The sequence below is a fragment of the Dryas octopetala genome, chromosome 8 (genome assembly GCF_963921425.1).
Source record: "Dryas octopetala chromosome 8, drDryOcto1.1, whole genome shotgun sequence".
In the NCBI taxonomy this organism is placed as follows: Eukaryota; Viridiplantae; Streptophyta; class Magnoliopsida; order Rosales; family Rosaceae; genus Dryas; species Dryas octopetala.
In genome coordinates this window covers 1882213-1903322 of record NC_141373.1, presented here as the reverse complement: position 1 = coordinate 1903322, position 21110 = coordinate 1882213, and the positions used below count along the sequence as shown (strand labels likewise).

The window sequence follows — 21110 nt, the reverse complement described above, 5'->3', positions numbered from 1 at the left end:
GATGATAAAAAGAGACATACACATAAAATGTATACCCCTATGACTCATTCTTAGAGAACCGTATGCAATTTGAATTTGGCCCAGAAATATTCACACAGCCCATTACACCCAGCAAGTCAGTGAGGCCCTGAGGGCATGTGCATTGAAACACCTTTCTAAAAAAATATAAAAAATAAGGCCAGTGCTATTCCGATCACCCTAAATTGCTGAGTTGACCACCCTATTTTAAAATTTCAACTTTACCCTTAAAATAAAAAATTTTAATTTTGTTCGTCAGTTATCTACATAAATATTTATGGCTATTCGACAGTTATCTGTTGAATATTGGTGGATAACTACCGAATAGAAATGAAAAAGGCATTTGACATGTATCTTGATGGATGTTTCGATAGATGACCACCGAATAAATCTGAGTAATTTTATCATGTTTTTGCAATAAAGGGTAAAATTGAAAAAAAAATAAAAAAAATATGTTAAGGTGATCAACTTAGCAGCTAAGATGGTCTGCATAGCCTCACTCTAAAAATAAACAAGCAAAACATTGCAAATTAGAATAAAAAAGAGGAAGGGTGCCTGGAGGAGTCACATAGTTCAGGTCAGGCCCATTATAAACTTATAACTGGGCTCTGTTAATTAATTCTTGACGCATATAACCGGTAGCTGCTGATACTACCGATTTCTTTTGAAACTTGATGTTGGCCAGAACAAAGTCAGTAAAAGGTGTCAGTAATTCTCATAAGAGTGAAAATTGGGGGAATAGGGAACGACAATCCTCCAATAGCCATCAGGAAAATTTCATTAAACTCTTTGTAGATACACAAAAAAAGAATGTATTTTATCATTCAAGTAATCCATGGGCCCTATAAGATCAGTCCAAAAGAAGAAAACCTAATTGTCTAGTGGCCAACAAATTATTGTTTCCTTCCTCTTCCTTTCTTGGTTGGCTGTGCATCCATCTGCTCTTTCCCGGTAACTTCTGATGGATCCGCTGCACAAAAGAAAAAGAGGAAAGATGAATGATTTCTAGTTAGTACAATCAGTACAACTCACATCAAGGTCAAAATGAAGTTATACATGATACTAAAGAACCATAACTAATGTTCAAAAGGTGGTCCATAGGAAGCACCAAGTAGCAACTTCAGAAAGCCAACGCTGTTTCAACAATACTGCCGTTGCATTTCACATGGCATTTGAAGCCAGTGTTTAGCTTCCCGACCACTAATTCCTATTAGTGAAAGGTGCCTACCCCAAGATCATAGATCGTTCTTCCACCCAGAGAACGACAATTGACACTTGTGTTCATGCACACAGCAATCAATCTAACTTCTTATGCTAAAGTATAATTAGGCCCTACATTGTAGGATCCAGTGAACAGGGCATATTAGGATAGAGTTCATTAAGATCATTCTGGTTTCTGTACAACTATCATCCACAAAGATAAACATTAAACATAACCGTACTTCAACTAATATGAATACAAAATAAAATAATTCAAAGATGTCCAAAAAAATAAAAAATGACTAAAGATTAGACTTAGATAACGATAATACCGTCAGGGCCCCGAGCCATCAAAGTGAAGAATAGGTTGTTAAGTTTTTCCATCTTTTTAGCATCCTGTGCCTGATCTGTCTTAAATTTCAAACACTGCAAAATCAAAAGGATCCATCACATTAGTGAATCATGCAAACATATGTTATTGATGATGATGCAAATGATATGAAATTGGTTAGGAATTTGAGTTTACAGAAAAATGCACAAACAGGTCAAATGTCACTCAGATGTAGATGTCTCATCAGACTTCTTGCACCAACTTCCCACAATTAGGATTTCTCCACAAAAAAAAAAAGTAAAAGAAAAATGAAATACATTGCCACGACAACATCACCATGAAAACTCCCCATATTCCATTTAATGGCATTCTCAACTCCACATAATTGTTCTCTGGCATGAATATGTGTCCTTCCAGTACTATATGTTTATTATGTTCAAAGAAGTTTTCCAATATAAAAAGCCCAACACAGTAATTGGTAGTTCTAACCCTTTAAACTGTTCAAATGTCACTCCTCGTTGCTCAGAGAGCTGACATTAACATATTTATCCAATCTAACTAACAGCGGTAAAGGACGCTTAGCATCTAACTCAAACAAAGTGGTGATAAGTGTATTTTAGCTACCACTTCAAGGAGATCTGGGTAAGTTTCCAAAGAAAAAAGTTCCCACCATTTTGACAGTATTAACTACTGAAACCTTATACCAGGAACAACTAATTTGATTACTCTCTGATAAAATAACAGACAACATAAAATTGATGACCATGTTTACAGACTAAGGATCATCCAATACAACCACACTAGTCTTACGACATGGATCGCAAATATCAATAACATTTTTGTACCTAACATTTCTGAGAAATCTCTGTACTCTAACAAATTGAAAGCATAACGGATACTGTTGTTAATGACCACAACAAGTATAAGTGAGCAAAAGATTCACCAGAATATGATATAACTTACTTTCTTGAGCAAAATACAGCATTATAACTTAAAAGAAAGAAGAGCATAGGTCCAATTAATTTGTCGCTAGGAAGAGCAAAGTATAAAACTCAAAATACTTAACATCAAACTGTGCTTGTTCCTTGTGCATTTTACACTATGTTAATTCAATTAATTTTTAACAAACTTTCAGGTCCAAAGAGAGCATAATTTTATAATTGAAAGTGTTAAATTTGCAAATCTATAATATCAAGCACAACTCCATTACGATGCGAATTCAAAATCAAAAATAATTCCACAGTGCATTTGGCATTGTACCTCTTTATTATCAGTGACTTTGAGAACCAATTTCCCATCGCAATGTCGGTACTTCATCACGTACCGCGTCTGCATCAACAAATAGATCCATCAATCCATCAGCATTGTTAACAAAATAAAATAAAGGAAAAATTTCACAGCAGTTAATTCTCGGATTCTACGAATTTCAAAAGAGCAATGATTGGAGAACATGATATGGTTGCGGACAAATATAAAAAAACCACACTATTGAACCCTAGGTTTTTCATGCACTGGAAAACTGGAACCAAGAAAGAAGCCGATACTGTCCAGTCCAGTGTGCCTAATTCAACTTTTCGCTCGCTCTTGCTTGTAACGAGCGAGAGCGAAAGCGAAAGGTAAAGCAAAGACATCGAAACAAAGAAACATGTAGCAATTAAGAAGTACGTAATTTCACTCGCTTTTCTTCAATTTTCTCAGCAGCCAAACAGAAAATAAGAAAGAGAAATAAAGTAACCTAACGTACAGAATCGGGATCGGCACGGAATAGCTGCACGGATCGGTCGGCGAACTCATCCCAGGAAGTTATATAGACCATTGTTTGGGTGTAGTAGCGCCTCTCAAGAGAAGAAGAGAAGGAGAAATTCAGTACAACTGGACTTTGGGTTTGGGTTTTAGCTTTTAACGCCACTCATATATAGTAGGTTTGTTCTGTGCAACGCAATTTTACGTGAGCATAAAGAAAACGGAGCCGGGCCTTCGAATATGGGCCCAGAAGACCCGTTCTAATGGACGTGAACCCGCTTCATTTACCCGCTCCCGCTCCCGCTTTATTTATTAATTTTATTTTCCCCTTTTTTTTTTTGTCTGAATTGTTTACCCGGTTATAATATATATTGGTATAGTTTTTTTTTTTTTTTCTTTTATGCTACATGATGTTATTTTATGGTTCTATATTGTTAGTTTGTTACATAACTTACATTATACTATGAGATGCATAAATGTATTTTGTGTCCACTACATTATGTATTTATGGTGACATTATTTTAGAGAAGAAAAATATCAAAAGCAAGAACCGAACATTGTCTATCTGATAATAAAAAATCTTATTATGATATGCCATGTTGTCATTACTATTGGTTTTGTGATGATAGTGGTAGATCTCACATTCGTTACTATTTATTAATGCTGTTGAAAAGCAAGAGTCCATTTTAATGAATTTACAAGAATGACACATTATTGATTAAAAGCATCTGAAAGTATTATTATTTGTATGAAATACCCTATTTTATTGTGGAGGTGTAAAATATGTTGTGGTTCATTTGAATTATGTTTAATGGTGCTCTGTGCATGATCCAACACAATTTTAAGCGTAGCAATTAAACATTTAAACATGAGAATTGACATGGGAACCGCTAAGCCAAGTTTAAATGAACAATATCAAATGAATTTGTGCATACAAAGTGCTAATTGGAGGGGAGTGATGGCCGATATATGGGCACCCAGTATTTTTGTCCGTTTTGAGGTTTTGGAAAAAGAATTAATAATAGTTTAATTAGTGTCCCAAAGATTCTAAATTCCAATTTTCCAGGCCAAAAATAAAAGTCAAAAGTAGTTGCGTTAGCTGACGGTCCATTAATTAAGGATGAAGCCTGTATTTATTCTCTTTGCAATGACACACGTGTGAAATTGTGAAGTGGTCAAAGTTGAAGCTAGCCTTCAACTCTCAAGACAGCAGCGAAAATGTCACGGCCACCAAATTCAACACCAGAAGATGAGGAACTCAGTTCCAAACCAGAAGTGGAAGAAACACAAGCAGTAGAAGAAGCAAAGCATGGCGAAGGGACGTGGAAGCACGCGGCGTTCCACGTGGCCACCACGATTGCCACCCCCGCGGCTTACGCCCCCTTGCCTTTTGCTCTCGCCTCTCTTGGTTGGCCTCTCGGTACAAGTCTCTTCCTTTTCTAATGCTACAATGAATTGTAAAATCTTGCGTTACAATATATAATAATATAATATAATGTTCTTCGCTTCTCAATCTATTGTCAAACTATTTTGGGTTGGATATTTTAAGTTGCACAGTTTCAAAAAATCTTATTCGCCAATAAATTTTAAGTGATTACTTGTTATAGGCGTGAGCAGTTTGGTGGGTGCAACACTAGCCACATGGTACTCTAGCTTTCTCATCGCATCTTTGTGGAAGTGGGATGGGAAGAAACATGTTACTTATCGCCACCTTGCAGAAAGCATTTTCGGTAATTAAGCTTGTAACTTAATTTTACTTAATTTATAAGCCAATAATCCATGTTAATTAATTTTTGACACATCTTAATTTGTGTTTATATGTTTGAAGGGTCTTGGGGTTACTGGTCTATTGCATTTTTTCAGCAGGTAGCCTCTTTGGGCAACAATATTGCTATTCATATAGCAGCTGGGAGCAGCCTTAAGGTTACTCAACGAACCCATCAATTTCCCATTTTTTTAGTCCAGTCCAGTACGATCCAATAAGGCGTTTGGAACAATTTAAGTTGAGAGCGAATTGGACATTCTTCCTTATTTATTATTGTGCAGGCCGTTTACAAATATTATCACAGGGATGGTACCTTGTCCCTGCAGCATTTTATTATTTTCTTTGGGGCCTTTGAGCTCTGTCTCTCTCAGCTCCCTGACATTCACTCCTTGAGATGGGTCAATGCCTTGTGCACTTTCAGCACCATCGGCTTTGCTGGTACAACCATTGGTGTCACCATTTATAATGGTACAGTACTTCTGCACATCATATACTAGTCTTTCAAATTGCTTCTTTGAAATTTCACTTCAATTCATTTCTTTCTTCCTGCTTCTTTTCCCCTATTCTTATAGGGAAAAAGATTGACAGAAAATCAATCAGTTACAGTTTGGATGGAAGCTCATCTTCTAAAACCTTTAGAGCCTTTAATGCTCTTGGGGCAATCGCCTTTTCCTTTGGAGATGCGATGCTTCCTGAGATACAGGTGATATATAATATTCTCTTACCAAACAGTCTGACAAAAATCAACCCAACATTTCCAGATATGTATATGTTTCTTTACCAATTTATAGTTTGAAAGTCACTAATCAATTTGTTACATTTGGGCCATTTTTTCTTACCAGAATACTGTGAGAGAGCCTGCAAAGAAGAATATATACAAAGGTGTATCAGCAGCATATACTGTGATTGTGTTGAGTTACTGGCAATTGGCCTTTACTGGGTACTGGGCTTTCGGATCACAAGTCCAGCCTTACATCCTCTCTTCTCTAACTGTTCCCCAATGGACTATTGTTATGGCCAATCTTTTTGCTGTGATACAGATAGCAGGATGTTTTCAGGTATAGCCTTAAATTCTTTGCCATTTATTGTTGTTTCCAAAAGCAACTCTAATTGGCTTGATTTTGTCACTAAAGCCATTTTTCCCAACTTGGAATTCTGTATTTGTGTTAGATATATTGCAGGCCAACATATGCATACTTTGAGGAAAGGCTCTTGTCCAACAAAACTACAAGTCATTTCTCAGTCAGAAATAACATGGTTCGTCTTGTTTTCACCTCCATATATATGGTTGTGATTACACTTATAGCAGCAGCCATGCCTTTCTTTGGTGACTTTGTGTCAATATGTGGAGCAATTGGGTTCACACCACTGGACTTTGTGTTCCCTGCTTTAGCATATCTGAAAGCTAGAAGGCAGCCCCAGAACACCAAAATGTACCTCTCTTTGCTGCTTCTTAACTTTACAATAGTAGTGTGGTTCTCGGTTGTTGCAGTGTTGGGTTGCATTGGTGCATTCAAGTTCATTGTGGAAGATGTCAAGACTTACAAGTTCTTTCATGATATGTAAGATCAGTACTCCTATGTGTCCACTGTAGATATATATATTATGTAACCATTTTGAACAAACAATATACAAATTGTCAAATTCTATGTGTTTATCAAATTAGGAGTCATATTATACTTGGGCCGACTAAAATGCCTCTGGCTTTAACACCATCTGTTAGTATTATTTGACCCAAGTCACATTATATATTAAATTGAGATAAAATAAAATTTAGGTAAAAAATGAGACAAATAATAATTTTTTAGGTATCTAATTGGGATGGGCCCAAATTCATACCAAAATTAAAAAGAACCCTAATAATCTATATACAACCTTTTCTTGTTGGACAAAAGGCCATATTTCACCCAGAAGTCCACTACCCAATACCCAGTTACCCACAATGGAAGCCCACTTTCCCTTTTAATAAAGTCTAAGGCTCCACCTACAGATGCTCCGAAGCTAATGGAAAATCCAAACGACAGCGTCTTAAGATTTCCTCCAAACGCCGTCGTATTCCCTTTAATTAAATCACGCGTCTCTTGCTCCCAACCCCAACTTACCAAGCACAAGAGATCAAACCAGCAACAGAGTCCACCTTTTCTCTTTACAACAGAGATAATTAGGCAGAAAGAAACCTCTCTGTTTCTCTCTGAAACTCTCCGATCCCCATTTCAGAAATCTTCACTTTCTCTCTCTACTCTCTCTCTCTTTCTCTCTCCTAGGGTTTAATTGAGCTCAGACAGCTTCACATTCAATGTCTTCAACTTCAGAAGCCCACTACGGCACACTCCCTTCAACCACCGCCACCACATCCACCTCAACGTTCTCACGCGCCCGAGCCACGACCCAGTCCCTCTTCGCCACGCGCCGCCCATGGCCCGAGCTCGTCCTGCCCCTCTCCAACTTCACGCGCCCCTACACCTTCGGCGAAGCCACAATCCGAATCAAGCGCAACCTCAACTACTTCCGGGTCAACTACGCCATGGCCGTCCTCTTCATCCTCTTCCTCAGCCTCTTGTGGCACCCACTCTCCATAATCGTTTTCTTGCTCGTCTTCGTCGCCTGGTTCTTCTTCTACTTCTTTCGCGACGGCCCACTTGTCGTTTTTAACCGAATCATCGACGACCGTGTCGTTTCGGTCGTGCTCGGGGTCGTCACCATCGTGGCTCTGGTTTTCACCCACGTGTGGTTGAACGTGCTGGTCTCGATTCTAATTGGGCTCGCGCTTGTTGGGTTACACGCAGCGTTTAGGGGTACAGAGGATTTGTATTGCGACGAGCAAGAAGCTGCCGAAGGTGGGTTGCTTTCGGTTGTGAGCAATCGCAGTCCCACACGTACTGGCCCTACTGGATACACCAACTTTTAGCTGATTTTGTGTTTAGAATTAGCGAGCTTGGATTCTGTTATACTGGTTCAATATGGATGTGGTTCTTAGGTACCTTTTGCGCCAAGAATTTACAAGATCTTGATGGGTAGGAGAAGTTCCTTTTGGGCCTTATGGCATTGTTTGCTCTTTTTAGATCTGCTTTTAGATAGCATTCCATTCAATCTTGATCAAAGCTCTATTCTTTGCTTTTAGTTTTAAATCCAGCTTTTTTTCCCCCTTCCATTTTTGTAAATGTAGTGTGAATTGGCCACCCTATACAGGTTTTCTTTATTACTTAAACATGTATCAGATTGCTTCGGTTATGCCAATATACAGTGTTGATTCAAGTGTGGTTGTTAAAGGGAAATATTGTAATGTTGTTGAGTTCTTGTAGTAAAGGCAATTACTCTATTACGATTTCGATTCAAAGTGTTGCTCAGTGTTTATAGGCATATTGCTGTGACAGATTTTTCAATTTTGATTTTGTTACAAATTCTTGCATAGTTGCATTTGAATGTATTGCTCAGTCCTTTCCATTCCACTGTTGATTATTCATTATTTGTCTAACTCAACGCTTTACCTTTGTACTCTTTGTTGGGTAAGTTTAAGAAGCTATGTTGAGTTAAAACTTCTGAATACTATAGTCCACTAGTTCTCACCCAGTTTAATGAGTATGCATGCCCCAATTCAACTTACCTACAGTTAACACATATTTGAGACTGCTATAGGACCGGCGTGTATCGAATTTGGAAGCTGGATGGGAGCTAAAAGTTTGCCACCCTCACAGCTTTGCTGATTTAGGATGATACCTAGAAGTCTGATACAGGATGATACCATGTGAGGATAAAGTCTTTGAATTGATTATTGGAAAAGGGAAAAGCAACAATTATTGCTGTCATGGTCTATGCAAAGCAAATGCCTTTTATTGCAGTGCTTTTTTGAAGACCTAAAATCTCTAGCTGGTTTCCACATGGGCTTTCCTCTCAGAATTCAGTTATGAAGGAGTGTTGATTTTTGTTTTTTTTTCGTCGAGGAGTGTTGATAACTTGATACTAGTACACTTTTGATTCACATTATTCTGTTATTGTTTGGTAGGGTAAGAGTAAGCAACCAAGCATTCACCACATGATCACAGATTTTGTTTCACAGATATATTCTTTCATTCATTGCAAGCCAATTACAGGATTCATTTTCTCTTTATGTGGTTAGTCTGCTATAATGTGATAATGGTATTTCTGTGTAGAGTGGATTTGTACTTTCATTTCAGTCAATCCATAAGATTATTGATTTATCATTTATCTACCCTTTTACAGTAAAGTCTTGCCATAAGAACACTGTCATGGCTTTCTAGTTAAGGTGTAGGGCCCTTTTGTATTCTACACAGTATTTGTGACATTTTATGCAAAAGGGATTGGAAATGTCTGAGCTTTCTGGCCATTCGAAGTACTTGGCAAGGGATTTTTTGGGTTTATAAATAAAAGAAGGATGCTTGGAATATAGCGATTGTTTGATCTTTGTACATTGCTTTATGACAAAGATCAGCGCTGCGGGGCATTAGGTAGAGTCTCAATTTCAGGAAATTCAGTGTGAGAAGTTGCTTGCTATTAGATATCATGAGACATTATGGCGTCTCAAGTAGCTTAAGGCAGTGAGGTTGCAGCTTTGTGGCAATGGGGAGCCTATTACAGTATAATCAGGTGTGGAAGGAACTTTTATGTGCTGGGAGATAACTGAAGTCACGTGCGCACGTGATGGTATTTTTCTATCAGTACAAACCTCATCTCTGGTTTGCCACTTGAATCATTACATACTTGCCCATCCCTTCCCATCTTTTATGTTTCACAATTAATCACAATTTAGTACAAATATCAGACCCTAACCGCAGAGGAAAAATTATTGCATACAATTGCTGTATTCCTTTCGGTCACCTACTCACATCCTAGATCGACGATTACATGATTAGTTATTGCGAATGATGTTGTGATCAGTTATTGTAAATGAGAGAATTGTTATATATACATAAAATATGTAAGAATTTCTCAAAACGATTGGGTTGGGTTGAATTGTGCCTTTTCCTAATGACAGTTCATGTTCGCTAGGTTATAACTTATAAAGTTATAAGCAATGACAAGCACATGGATTATTCGGAGAGAAATAATTACATCCTCAATTTCTGATGTAGACTAATAAATTTATAACATTAATTTCTGATGTAGACTAATAAACTTATAACATGTGTCAATACTTAAAAAAAAAACAATAAGAATTACTCAATTATGAGATAAGCTTATTTAAAAACAATGACACATGTTATTAGATTATTAGTACTGAGGATAAGAAGGTCCTCAAAATTGAGTACACAAGTACAGGCATCGGAAGAAGCTTGCAGTATTCAATCATCACTATCACTTTTTAAGTTCTTGAAGATCAAAATCTTGCGAAGTCTGTGCCAACTTTGTACATCAATCACTATTGCCAAATTCCAACCCCAACTTGGCAACTTCCATGTGTTGCATAGTACTATTAGTGACTGGACGACTTCATGCACAAGGAAAAACATGCAATAATAATAAAATGGACAAACAGGACTTTCCCCAACTTGAGATTCATGGTGAATTTCAATTAAAATCACGCTCACTTCGCTGAGCCCATTGTCTTTGTGGGAATCAATTAACTTCAGTACTCCAGTAGAGTCCAGGAGACAGGAGACCCACCAATGTAGCTGCAACCACAGTAGTATGGTACTTGGGAGTTGGGACGAAGTACATGAGAGGTTTATAATTCTAATACTTATCATAGAGATCAGAAGGGAAGGGGTAAATAAGTCTTCTTCAATGTAACATCTTGGTATTATTAGTATTCTACAAACATCTTGTTACAGACAGACAAGTACATGCCGCCAGAAAACTGTGTCTCAGTTATCAGTCAGGTTTATGTTCTGCATTCCATGGCGACAATAAGCTTAAAAATAAAAACTTTGATCAGGTACAGACTACAGTCATCGCAATGGCCATTTGCCAAGAACAACATGCCACGCTATGGAAGGTGGGGAGCATGAGCGATTGTTTCTTTCAGTAGTTCATTTGTCCCGAGGACCCTGCCATGGCCTACTGTAGTTGACAACATGGTGATTGCAACACATACTCTAACATACATGCCGGATCGGATCATCCCAGTCCCGGAGATTTTAAGGAAAACATAGATCATTGTGTGGTTAGGAGTTTGAGACCTTTCGAGAATACGCGAGGACCATTACAAAATCTTTTGCAGAGGACCCAACAGATGCTGGAATTCGTTCCGAAGGTGATGCTGTTTGTAACCACAAATCAACCAAATTGTACATCTGCAATGTGGGAACCACCATTTGTCCCATGCATTTGATCTCAACCTGCAAGAATTATGAATTGAACCGTTACCAAAGGAAGCACAATAACTATAGTAAAGTATTTCTAGTAGTCACAAGACTTATGCCAGAGGATTTAATGTTCATTGCCTGTAGTCTTTTTAGGTAAGTAAAAAATGGATTCTCTTACCTCAGCTTCGCTAGTGAGATCCAGCTTCCTCATTAGGTACTTCTGGATAAGCGAGACAGGCACATTTCCGTCTCTGTGACAATGAACGAAATACGACATCTAAGACTTTAAGCACAAGAAAATTTCCATAACAAAATCATTCTCCCAACTTCAACTTCATGTAACAATGTATTCCAAAAATTAGTAAGAATGAAGCAAGCATGTGCTGAAGTGGACATAGAATTTATAAATAGCACTGCAACAATGAACGCGTGGGCATGCAATAATGAATGGCACCATCAAACATGCCTAAAAGCCAAAGATAACTCACTTTATTCTTAAGTAACTTGTGGGAATTTGAGGCAAGGGTTCATCTCCTTCCCTGAAACCATTAATATAAAATAAATATATGAACAAAAGAAAAACAACTTGTTAAGCAAATTCTTTAAATACTCCAAATAGAGTTAGAAAGTTTCAAAGTTAAAGTTGTTTCTCACTGGTCTTCAGAAGCCACAAGCGAGAACCAAATTGGACCAACTCTTCTTTCATGTTTTCCACTTGCTGCATCCAGCACGGCTTGGGGTGAAATGCTGGATTCTCCAAAAGCTTCCCTCTTTCGGCGAACCCTACGCAACTTTTTGGGTTTTACTGTTTCTGAAAAGGGAAGATCATTGCTATTCTTTTCATCCTCTACTTTTGATTTCTGCTTGTTGTCCTTAATTTTGGATTTACGAACTTGAGATTCACTGGCAATGGCATGCGCCGGTTCTAATTTATTATCAGAACCTTGTGAATTGGATTTGAGAGACTTGGTCCTGTTTGCAACTTCCACCAAACAATTTAAAGGTTTCCAAAGATCCAATTTCCCTTCCCATGGTTCAGAGACATTCTCAGTTTCTTTATTGGATACAAGTTGGCTAGGCTCAGCAGAAAAAGAACTCTGTGCCAATCAAATTTGAGAGCAAGAAAGACATTAGTATATTTACCAAATGCAATACTTTCTTTTTAAGTTCGTGTGGAAACAAAATCCCATCGGCAGTCTAAAGAAAGCATATCAGGGGAAGCATATACAAGACAGAATGTTGCCCTCATTTACCTGCCTGGTGTTTTGACAGGACTTATTTGAGGCCTCAGGTGAGCTGTAGCTCTCTGGATGATCTTCCATGGAGTCTTCCTCTTTCTTAATGGGTCTCTCAACCAGAAAGCTGGAGCCTTGTAAAGCAGAAGCCTTTCTTGCAACAGCTTTAGTCCTCCTTCCAGTCATGGTAGCCTGGGTTGATACTCTGGGAGTGCTGACCACCAATGACGAGAGTGATCTTTCCTTTCTTCTAGCTGGTAATGTAGCTGAAGGCATAACTTCAGGTGCCTTCACCTTTCTTCTTTTAAAAGGGAAAATCTTGGCTCTTACATCTTGCAAGTTGTGGTCTGGCCTGATAACCAATGTCAACTAATGTAGTCAATATATCATGAATTAGGAACAAAAATCTCAAGATTACTCCAATATGTGGTTATTCTGCATAATGGATGTGCATGCTTGCTCGACATGTACAATTTATTGTTGCATCAAAAGGGTACAAGGATTGAAAAATTACAAGATGTCCAGAGAATATCTGCAACTAAATCAAGCACATTGGAATGGTTGCAAAATGAAGCCACACGTACAAGGACAGAAAGCTCATAAAGATTTGGGAAGCATATCATATTTACTACCATCCTCTTCTTTTGTCATCTCAATAAATTCCCAATATTGATAGACCTAGATTTCACCTAAACATATTGAACATTTTTTTCATCATCTCCCAGAATAAACTCACTCATCTAAATGATAGTCCTTATCCAATAAAACAATATGGGGAAGTTGTATGTTGATGGCATAAACCATGCCATTTGACTAAAAAGGAAAACTGAATGATTCTACTCGAAAAAGAGGAAAGAAAACTAGGGTGCGTTTGGTATACTACTTAAAACTGTTTTAAAATAATTTATTCCTTATTTCATCCATAAATACCATAAACGAGAACAAAAAACAGTTTCTGAGAAGGATACCAAACATGGCTTAAAATTTCCAATTATAATCCATGCACGTACTTATTTGCTTAATTCAATGGTAAGCAAAGAAATAGCAACCTTAATTTCTCCAACGGAACACAACCCAGATCAATATTGCATATTGGACAGAATTCTAATTCCTCATCCGTAATCTTGTTATATATGCACTTCCTGCAAACTGGAGAAGTTCAAATAATCAATCTGTCAGAATTATTCTGTGCACTGACTGATAAATTTGGGGGCAGGGGTTCACTCTGGGAAAAAAAATTCAGCAAAATTGTTCTGCAATAAGCATGAGAAAATCCGGAGAAGGAAGTAGACAAAATTCTTAATCATAGGAAAGAGGCAGCTAAAATAAAATAGAACCATTTATGAAAACTACGCAGTGCTATAGATTTTGAACATAATTATATGTCTGTAAACATCAACATGGCAAGAACAGACTCTATGCATTAATTTAACAGTCATGAACCCATATGAACGCAATGCTCTACTAAGGCCACTGCAACCAGAGGCCTTTCGGGAAAGCAAAACTGTATCACTGTTAGTCAAACATTCAAATCTATCAACAAGTACTATATCAACGAGGCAAAATGCTTGCTTGTTCACCAATGGTTGGCCAGTCCAAACTGACAAAGCTGCTCTCAGATCTTCCAGTAGAGATACATAAAAAGAAAAGGAGAAACAATCCTAGAAAGCATGAAATTTCAAATACCCACATCCCAAATACCATTAAGAGCCAAACCAAGCCAAACCCAGATAAGAAAAATGCAAAATACTGACAACCCAGATCCTAAAAATATCAAATGCCAAAAAAATCCAGCAAAAGACTCCAAATTTTAGAATCAAAAATCAAACTAGCAGAAACAGACAAACAAAAATCAGAGAAGACAGAGCCATTGACACGAGGGAGGGAGTACTCACACGTATGAAGGCATTCAGATATGGTGGTGGCATCTCTGAAGAGCTTGTGGCAAAGCAGACATGTCATGCATGCTCGAATCGTCTCCCTCTTCACTTTCACCACCTGATTCGCCATCTCCAACCCCACAAAACCTCTCGCACTCCCACTCCTCAATCCAAACTCGCCCACGTATTCACACACTGCATGTTGCCGCACACACAAAATTTACGTCCATTTCTTTACATCCACCTGCATTAGACCCAAAAAAAGACAGAAATCAGAACAATACGAAGACGACCAAGCAAGCAAATAAGACACGAAAAATTCACCAAAATGCGTGTGCAGGGAGAAAGCTAATAAACACCTGTTGATTGGTGACCAAAAGAGAGCTTGTTGTGGTTATTGGGGAGGTAAGATTATGAGATGGGTTTGATCGATTTGTGAGGATTTGACGTGGGTTTTGATGGATTTGCACAGAGGGTTGCGGATTATTGATCTGAATCGAGAGGCTGTCTTCGTCATAAAGAGCATGAATACCAAAGTTTTTTTCTTTGTTTTTGTATTGTATATTTAATTATTTATTTATTTCCTATTTTAGTTGTTTTAAAAACGATATAATCTATAATGCTATACTTACCACATTTCTTATACCACATTCTTATACCATCTCACGTGTCATTACTTTATTGGACAGAGTTTTTCTTTTTCTTTTTGGATTTTTATTTTTATTTTTGAGTATCCAATGTATGAATGCCATGTAAGTTGCCACATAAGGTGGTATGAAATTATGGTATAAAAATGTGGTATATCTAGCACTACTGTATTAAAGAGCAGGTTCAATTCAAGATGGGGGTGTGGGGCTAAAGTGCGCCGGGGATGCGCATTGAAGTGAAAATGCGCACTGGGACGGCGAGTCTTGCGGAAATGTGTCCACATGTGCATAATAGCAAAGGCGTGCAGCGTGCGGTCACATAAATTGATCTCTCTCTCTTTAAAAAAAAATAATAATAATAATAAAAATAGAATAAAATCGACATAAACAAAGAAAGAGAGAAACAGCCAGAAGTAACGACACATTCCTTGTGAGATTCCTTCAAGCTCTCATGTTGTACGCGATGAACTGAGTCAAGTTACTTCAAACTTAGCCTTTCACTGCAATCATTGTTTTTACCTTTTTACCCTTAGGCCTTAGCTTTTTTTACCTCTTCTTGATGGCTTGATCCTCATTGGAGGCACGTTGTAAATATGCAAGGTATGTGAGTTGTTAGGGCCTAGGGGGTGTATAATATATGTTGGAATTAAAGTCAAAGGTAAAGGCCAGGTGGTTTCCTTGAATACATCAAAATTATATCTTGGGCCAACTGGGTGGAAGTGGAACCCACTTATATAGATGCTTTAAAGTTTAAATCTATGGTTTACAACCTTTGATATATCACTCATGAGTCATGGCCAAACACTAATTGTACTACTATTTGTATTATAATAGAGATAAAATCCATATTAATAAGTTTTGTCACATGATCTTAATTATTAATGAAAATGAGATTCCATGTAGAATGTAGATAGGCAGCATAACAATAGTTGAAGAACACGCAAAACATGGTTCGCCACATGTGGCATGCTCCTTCAAGGAGTGGGTGACACCAATTTAAATCATAGGAAAATTGTGAGGGCCCAATTGTGTGGTGGATATTGAGATTTTTTTCTCAATCAACTCTGCTTTCAATTAATATCTACATGTTCTTTTTTTTGCCAAAATATCCAGCATATTATTAACAGTCAATGCACACGTAAACATTTACTTTAAAAAGCAACTACTGCAATCTTCATAATATGTTCCAATATCATTTCCACAAAAAAAATTTCATGCATTTACTTATGCCAAGGACCAAGGCAACTTAATTGTTACCGACACTCATAATTATGTCATAGCACTTTATTGAGTTTATTCAGTCTGTTTAATTAATTAATTGCTAACTACAAAGTCTACAAGTAAACCCATGAACCAATGTTGTCTATATTGTACATAAACAATACATGCTGATTACTGCAAGCTATATTGTATATGTATATCCTTCCCAACAGATCATTTGGAATGAGTGTATCATTTGGAATGAGTGAATCAAGATCCAACAAGACCTTTGTGCCGAGCATAGGAAATTATAAATACGAAAACAGAAGCGCAAACCATCCCCGTGATGATGACCACCTATTTTATGTTAAAAAAGATGGGAGTTAGAAAATAATAATATTCCATGTTTGGAGTTTATTGAGGTAAAGCGATTTTGACTTGGTGATATACTGATATATGATACAGTATTTTCCTTGCTTAGCTTTTTTTCTATATAAAATCAAGGACAACATATAATCCAAATCCGTGGTTGTATACTGTACATACCCATTTGAATATATAGCCATGATCTTCCTTCCACGTATATGGGATGTTCATGCCAAATATTGCAGCCACCAAAGAATATATAGACAAACAAACAGTTCCAGAACTTAGGAACAGCTCTAGCTGTCACAGGTCACAGGGAACTTAATTATACATGTTAATTATCAAAAGGGATATATATATATATATGTACTTATAAAACATGAGCACAGTATGTATCTATTTGGATCCTACAGACATTACCTGAATTAGCTGATTCCGATGATTGTCAAGCTGCAACAACATATGCATTAGGTCAGTTATGTTAATATCATGTTTGGAAATTAGTGTATCAAAGTTTTCATATCATGTTTCCATTATTTTGAACCATTACCTGGATATTAATGTAATCCTCTGTGTCATCAATGTACTCACGCAGCTGGTAAGAAAGATGATTAGCTTATTTACGCGCTTTAATCTCATATCATTAGGATGTTCATTAGTGTGCTGAGACAGTAGTAATATGATACATACCGTGGTCAATTTATTCAATGTGCCTTCAATTTGCATAAAGTAAGCCTGCAAAAGATAACAGGATTCTACTCAGGCTTCAGGTTTGGCTCAACAAGAGAACTACAAGACCTATGGTGAAATATAACCTCGAGCAACATCTCAAGCTCCTCAATATCATTATCCTCTTGAACTGTTGTTACACTTGCCCTGCTTGTTTTGGATACCTTTGAGCCTATAGTTATGGTAGGAGAGGCCATAAACCAATTTGGAGCACCAGAGTCACTCAGAGGTGAAGTCCCATCCAACTTCCTTGATAAGTAAAGATCTGCCATGTCATCGTCATCATCGAGAAGCTGTTCGAGTTCATCTCTTACCTAGAATCCATTATTCAATTGTGGAATTAAAATCCATGTTTATAAATGGAACTTAAATTTATTTGTTCATTTTAGTGACTTCTACCTTTATGGTAACAACAAAAATACAATATTATTTAGGGAATTGATCAGAGACTAAATCATGAAAATCCCCTGCATCACTCCATATAAATCACAGTAACAACTACGGTCAGAGGATATCTAAACAATTTAGTAACTAAATAATGTATGAATGTTCTATATATGGGGGCTCAGAACTCAGAAGCATAAATGGAACAGTCTAACTTGACATGAAGCCCCATGTTACTATATAACATCAGTAATTCAACATACCTTTTGAACCCGATTTGTCAGCCTGGTCATCGCACTCTTCAATTTACGCACCCTATCCAAATTACGACTGCTGATCTGCAAATAATTCCAACTGTTTGAACAAAGGAGAAGAATCTACAAAAGCTTTCCTTCCATCAATGTATGATGAACTATTAAGTTTAATGCAATTTAGTAGGTTCATGCAACCAGGATCATGCAATCAAGGAATTTCAGCTAAGTAGAAAAAGAAAAATGAAATTTTTCCAAACAAGCCTTTACCTTGGAGGTCAGCTCATCTAAAGCTGGATAAGCATCAGTCTCTAGCTCTCTTGTGCGCGCATCAAGAAAACTACATATAGCTTCTAATGCAACTTCTAATGCCCGGAATTCAAATGGAAATTCTAAGTGACATGAGCCAAACAACCAGGATATAAATTATTAAGTAAAAGACAATTGTCATTTTTAATTCTAAGTAACCTAAACCCACAACCCACTGATTCATACCTTCTTCACTGGTTTCGACATCTTTTTGTAACCCGGAGTCTTCTTCTTCTCCTTGGCCATGGAAATTAGCACTTACTGGAGGTAAACGTCTTTGAAGTTCCTCAACAATAGGCAATACATTATCATCAAATGGGTCTCTAAGCAACACCTACTCCAAGACCAAAACATGATCATTTGCCTCAAATTTTACTTCAATACATTTGGAAATTGGAAATCACTCTGTTAGTGAATTATGCACAGTAAGATGAAATTGATGGAAGTCCCCATCTCTTTACCAGTAGTGATTTACTAGTTTACTGTTAGCTTAGTGCTACATTATCAGGGAATAAAAATAATTAAAATCACTTTCAAATTCAACATTGGAGCAAGGACAAAAAGAAAAAGTGTGCTAAAGGTTTACCTCCTCTGCTGTGATTATTGCTTTGATGTGCTGGAACCCAAATCCCAAAAAGCACACAAAACAAAACAAAACAAAACAGTTTAGTGAGCAAAAATAAATAAAAATAGAAAACCAAGAGGGGAACAAATTGAGCAATCACAATTCTGAAAATGGGAACTGACCTCCAAATTGAGAACAATCACTTTCTCTCTACCCAAGATGGTAGAAGGATAGGACAACAATGGATCAAGAAGTCGAAGATCTCTAGCGTGAATGTTCACTCTGCGAATAATTTCATACTTGTCCAAATCCAATACGGTTCCCTGCCCATTTTGGTCCAACGAAATCCAACTTCTCAAAGCTGCAGCAGCCTTCTTCTTAGCAGCAGCAGATTGAGAAAATTGAACCTCCACTGGAACTAAGAACCCATCTCGAGCCGTTTCCAAACCATTCATCTCCAAATTCTAAGCTGCTCTTCTTATTGAAAATCAATCAATCAAGCAATCAATCAATCAGTCAGTCACTTTGGTTGTGGGTGTTGGTGAATTGGAAAATTTAGTGATTGGGCAAGAGTGCTTATGTGTGCACTGACTACCGAGAATTCATGGGTTTGAAGAATTGAGTTTTGGTTTGTGAGGAGGTTGGTGATCTGGGTTTTGGTGGGCGGGGGTTTGGGGTTTGGAGGGAGTGGTAAGAATGGTGAAAAGTTTGGAGCTTATAATTTCAGAGATATTTGCATGGCTCGGTTGCTGCTAGTGGAGCGTACACTACTCACTGCAAGTTAAAATTAGACGGAAGGAGAAAGAGATGGGTCGGAGTTTGTTTCACTCGCATGGAATGGCGCGTGCCTTCATTCAGTAGAAAAAAATTTATGAAGCAGAGCTATATATTTAATTATTTATGTCACCGTTTGTCCGTTTCATAAAAGTTTTTTAATTTCCTTCACTCACTCACATCCGTTTTTGACATTTTGTTATCTTTTATGATTATTTTTTAATCAAATATAAAAATAAAAAATGTATTGATATGTTGAAGGGGGCTTATACGACCCAAAACTAGGATTCGTTCAGGATAGTTGTTAAGCGTCTGACATGCACGTTAAGGATTAAGAAATGTATAAAATGAGTGTTTCCACACACTGTGCAAGACATGCTCACTATTTTTAGCGTATCAAAAGGAATGCAATTTTTTGTCCACCTTTCATGTCCAGGTGTTCCTTTTTCTTTAAGGCCCGTTTAGTTGAGAAATTAATTTCTTTATATTTTTCAAAGGAAAGATAAGTAAAAGGGTTAATTACATATATATACCTCAACTATACACCACTCATCAGTTGGGTACCTCAGGTTTAAAAACTTTCATTAGGGTACATCAACTTATGTTTTTTGTCAATTAAATACCTCCGTTAGTCTGACCGTTATCTACTGAATTGGCGCTGACGTGGCATACGTGGATCCCACCATTAAATATTGACTTGGCATTTAAAAATAGCCACATGTACAAAAATTAATAAAAAAATAAAAAATCCATTAAAATTATATTAAATAGAAAAAAAAAAAAAAGACCAAAAAAAAAAAAAACCCCGCCCCCCCTGGCCCGACTTCACCTCCCTACCCAGCCCCCTCCCTCACCCTTCCTCCCCTACCAATCCCCGCCCCTCCCTCTGCCACCCAGCCCTAGCCAGCTCCATCGCACCCCCTCACCCCAGCCCGCCCCTATCCTGCCCAACCCAGCCTCTTCCTTTCCTCTCACAAAGATGCTACTAACGTACCCACAACAAATTGGAACCTGAAATTAAAACCAAAACCCCATTAAACTCAATTAAAAACTATTGAACCAAAAACCCACAAATATGAATTTGCAAACTCACCACAGCAAGCTTTTCTGAATGTGAAACTAAACCAACAAATATGCACCACCTGAAATTAAAACCAAAACTCAATCGAACATATGCAACAAAAAAAAACAACTCAAATGGGTTTCGGTGGGCTGGGGTTGGGTTATTGTGGGAGGGCGGCAGGTCGGGGCTGGGGGAGATGAGATTCGGTCTTGGTGGGGCTGGTGGGTTTCGGGGCTAAGAAAAAGAGGAGAGGTAGGGAGATGAGAGAGAAAGTAAGGCAGAGAGAGAGAGGATACATGGGATGGGTTTCGGTGGGCTGGGGGTTGGGGGTTGGGTTTTGGTGGGAGGGTAGTAGGTCGGGGCTGGGGGAGATGGGATTCGGTGATG

The 21110-nt window shown here is 37.7% G+C and overlaps 4 protein-coding genes and 1 pseudogene across 6 annotated transcripts; 2 read left to right on the top strand and 3 right to left on the bottom strand.

Annotated features, from left to right (window-relative positions):
* Positions 1-780: 780 nt before the first annotated feature.
* LOC147275841 (Signal recognition particle, SRP9/SRP14 subunit) lies at positions 781-3446 on the bottom strand. The gene is made up of 4 exons (XM_086254738.1): positions 3294-3446; positions 2810-2878; positions 1551-1644; positions 781-988 (listed from the first exon to the last, which is right to left on the bottom strand). The coding sequence occupies exons 1-4, from the start codon at positions 3363-3365 to the stop codon at positions 912-914; spliced, it is 312 nt and encodes a 103-aa protein (XP_086110864.1). The 5' UTR covers positions 3366-3446; the 3' UTR covers positions 781-911.
* A 1010-nt stretch (positions 3447-4456) lies between these two features.
* LOC147275840 (GABA transporter 1-like) lies at positions 4457-6736 on the top strand. The gene is made up of 7 exons (XM_086254917.1): positions 4457-4712; positions 4900-5022; positions 5121-5215; positions 5339-5525; positions 5630-5760; positions 5900-6115; positions 6228-6736. Exons 1-7 carry the CDS (start codon positions 4511-4513, stop codon positions 6621-6623), a joined length of 1350 nt encoding a protein of 449 aa, XP_086111043.1. The 5' UTR covers positions 4457-4510; the 3' UTR covers positions 6624-6736.
* Positions 6737-7184: 448 nt separating this feature from the next.
* Positions 7185-8496, top strand: LOC147275839 (PRA1 family protein E pseudogene; annotated as a pseudogene).
* Positions 8497-10792: 2296 nt separating this feature from the next.
* DRIP2 (DREB2A-interacting protein 2) lies at positions 10793-14983 on the bottom strand. 3 transcript variants are annotated; one of them, XM_086253076.1, is made up of 8 exons: positions 14795-14983; positions 14451-14679; positions 13605-13704; positions 12574-12907; positions 11975-12417; positions 11809-11859; positions 11499-11571; positions 10793-11353 (listed from the first exon to the last, which is right to left on the bottom strand). In XM_086253076.1, exons 2-8 carry the CDS (start codon positions 14563-14565, stop codon positions 11180-11182), a joined length of 1290 nt encoding a protein of 429 aa, XP_086109202.1. In that variant the 5' UTR covers positions 14566-14679; positions 14795-14983; the 3' UTR covers positions 10793-11179. The 3 variants fall into 3 exon arrangements, with proteins under 3 accessions (XP_086109202.1, XP_086109201.1, XP_086109203.1); XM_086253075.1 differs by lacking the exons at positions 14451-14679; positions 14795-14983 and adding an exon at positions 14136-14412; XM_086253077.1 differs by lacking the exons at positions 13605-13704; positions 14795-14983 and having other exon boundaries at positions 14451-14610.
* Positions 14984-16229: 1246 nt separating this feature from the next.
* Positions 16230-19628, bottom strand: LOC147275837 (magnesium transporter MRS2-I-like). The gene is made up of 11 exons (XM_086253078.1): positions 19069-19628; positions 18908-18937; positions 18508-18655; positions 18283-18404; positions 18025-18099; positions 17464-17691; positions 17339-17383; positions 17199-17243; positions 17069-17098; positions 16829-16948; positions 16230-16639 (listed from the first exon to the last, which is right to left on the bottom strand). Exons 1-11 carry the CDS (start codon positions 19339-19341, stop codon positions 16553-16555), a joined length of 1203 nt encoding a protein of 400 aa, XP_086109204.1. The 5' UTR covers positions 19342-19628; the 3' UTR covers positions 16230-16552.
* Between the last annotated feature and the right edge of the window lie 1482 nt (positions 19629-21110).